The sequence below is a fragment of the Colobus angolensis genome, unplaced genomic scaffold (genome assembly GCF_000951035.1).
Source record: "Colobus angolensis palliatus isolate OR3802 unplaced genomic scaffold, Cang.pa_1.0 Scaffold50, whole genome shotgun sequence".
NCBI classification, from domain to species: Eukaryota; Metazoa; Chordata; class Mammalia; order Primates; family Cercopithecidae; genus Colobus; species Colobus angolensis.
This window is the reverse complement of record NW_012118488.1, coordinates 1,656,373-1,659,036: the sequence shown is the minus strand read 5'-3', so window position 1 is coordinate 1,659,036 and position 2,664 is coordinate 1,656,373. Positions and strand designations below refer to the sequence as shown.

The following is a 2,664-nucleotide window of genomic DNA, read 5'->3' as shown; positions in this document are numbered from 1 at the left end:
TTCTTCCTCTTTGAGGCCCCAGCTTGGTTCCTGACAAGCAGAAATCATTTGATGAAGACATAACTGTTACTGATAAACCCCAAGGCTTTAGAATCTCAACTGGCCAGACCTACTGGGTGGGAAATTCAAGAGGCCTGCTCGGGGCTAGGTGGCTGCTTTATATCTATCTGTTCTAATGACTGCCACGCCACAAGTCATCTGCAACCACTTACATGTCTGCACCTCCAGAACTGCTCTGAATGTGGGTGCCCCATGCATTCCCTACTTGCCCAGTGTCTACCTCCCATGGTCATAGTCCCCTGAGACACACTTTCCAAGACCTCCTGCTACCAAGGGCTCTGCCCGCCCCCCGCCCTGCCCCCAGCCACAGAGGGCACAGACTGAGCACAGATGGAACAGGTAAGTTTTATTTGGACTTTTAACTTGTTCAGAGAGCACAGGGGCCCCTACCTCCCCTCTCCAGGCCCCCTTCCCCATTTCCCCTCCCTGGGGATGCTCAGGGTACAAAGACATGTCCTTGGCCCCTTCCCCGCCCGACACACCCCTTCACTCCCCTGCTCTATGGAGGGGAGGGGTGCAGGGAGGTGGAGCCTGGAAGAGTTGGATAAGAGCGGGACATGCGCTGTCGGTAGCAGCCACTGCTCCCTGCCCGGAGCTGAGACCTGGGAGAGGCGCGCAGTGGAGCGGGGTGGATTCATTGTGGGGTGGCAGGCTTTCGCCGTAGAAGGCTCCCCACCTCAGCCCTGGGGACCCCCTGGCCTCCTGCATACCCGTCCTTCTGAGGGTACAACTCTGAGGTAGATTTCACAGAGGAAATGTAGGTGGGTGGGTGGAGTGTGGGAAGGGGTTAGCTCTTTTGAAGTTGATCTCCACAGCACCCTGGGCCCGTTCTCAGGTTCTGGCATGGGAGGCAGGGGCTGGTGACACCCACCCAGCTAACAGAGGCTGAGTCACACAAGGGCTCCAGGGCACCTGTGGTGTCAGGGGCTCCAGTGGAGGGTTGAAGGGGCATCTGCCTTCACAATCTGTGCCTCAGTGCTAGGGGTGTCAGGAAGGCATGGGCCTGGGAGGCTGGCAGACAGTCCCCTGACCATAGGGGTGTCTGGCCCTGGCCCTCAGAGAAGACTCTTTATGCTAGATCTTCCCAGTCCTCCAGGATCCTCCCTCTCCTCTCCACCCCTCCCTATTCCCCAGAGTGGGCAGAACAGGGAAAGGAGGACAGGGCTGGCCTGTAGGGAACGTCAAGAAACAAGATATCTCCCTCCCCCAATAGGGGCCCATGCCATGAGCCCTAGGCTGGCCACAGGATGGAGGAACTGGGGTCAGTGCTCAGAGCAGGCTCTGAGACCCCAAAGACAGCCTGTGGGTGCTCCCCAGACAGAGCCCCATCTGAAAAAGACGGACATCTGGGGAGGGGTGCAGGAGCTCCTGGAGTCCTCTAACACCTTCCCCCTACCCCAGGCCCAAGCACTGGACACCTTCCTGGATCCAACCCTGTTTAAGAACAGAAAGGCAGAAGGAGAGGCCTGGGAGGGGTATGCCGTCCCCATCCCAGCCCAAGTCCCCACCTCCCAAGCAGAAACCAGGAGCATGGGGGGAGCCTCAACTGACCTCCCAGGAAGAGCCAAAGCTGAGTGGTGCCTGGACCAGGGAAGACGGCACGCACGTTGACTCGGTAGCGAGTGGAGGTATCTGGGGGTCGCAAGGGGCAGGGACCCCCCACGAAAATTCATGCAGCATTCAAAGTGAGTGTTTGGGGGTGATAGGAGAGGACAGAGAAATAGCCAGTGGGTGGGGGTGGTGCCCTAGATCTTGCTGTTCTCCAGGTGGGAGTCAATGTGTTTGATGAGGGCATCATCCGGGTACCCGACAGGGAAACCCAGCTGGCAGAGGGGGCAGCTGCGGATGTCGGAGCCCACCGTCTCCATCAGCAACTGTGGGGAGAGAAGGAAGTCACTTATGGTCCCCAGCCCCCACCCATGATCCCCACATCCCAGCCTGCCCTGTCCCAGGACCCAGGGCAGGGAGGGCTGTGGCATGCAGGAGGGGTTCCGCCACCCTTTCCTCAGCACTGTCCTCCCCCACACCAGCTCAGTGTCCACCCACTTGCCCAGGGACAGGGTCCCCAGGAGGCAGGTATGAGAGAGTCACTGCTCAGCTTGCCAGGGCATCTGTGGTAATGAGGGAAACCACAAGACCCAGACATGCCCCCAGCGTGACTAAGACACAGCTCCCGGATAACTCAAAGCAAGGGACAATCCTAAACAAGGTACAACCCCAAAATAATTTTCTGTCTGGCTTTGGAGTATATTTTGGTCTTTCCAGGTTACAATGGGTGGCTTTGACATTCAGGGAACTCATTATTTCAGTGAAACGATTGAGCCCTGAGATAGGCTTCTGTCTTTCAGGACTGACAGAAAAGGGCAAGCGCTCTGAGGCCTGAAGGAGGGAGCTGGATAAACAGGCCTGTTCCTGTGTTGGCTGGTGGCCTGCTATGGTCAGTAGCCACCATCACCATAGCCAATATAATAGCACATGCTTGAGCCAGGCACTGTGCTGACTGCTTTAGGCTCACCTCCTGCTTCTTAAGAACCCTATATGGCCGGGCGCGGTGGCTCAAGCCTGTAATCCCAGCACTTTGGGAGGCCGAGACGGGTGGATCAC

At 57.7% G+C, this 2,664-nt stretch overlaps 1 protein-coding gene across 1 annotated transcript in view; it reads right to left on the bottom strand.

Moving 5' to 3' along the window:
- Nucleotides 1–381: 381 nt before the first annotated feature.
- The window catches only part of TBKBP1 (TBK1 binding protein 1), a 23,192-nt gene continuing 20,909 nt past the window's right edge, over nucleotides 382–2,664 (bottom strand). Inside the window, exon 10 of the mRNA XM_011960011.1 lies at nucleotides 382–1,934. Coding sequence (XP_011815401.1) covers nucleotides 1,806–1,934 — 129 coding nt within the window. The 3' untranslated portion in view covers nucleotides 382–1,805. The remainder of the gene's footprint in view (nucleotides 1,935–2,664) is intronic.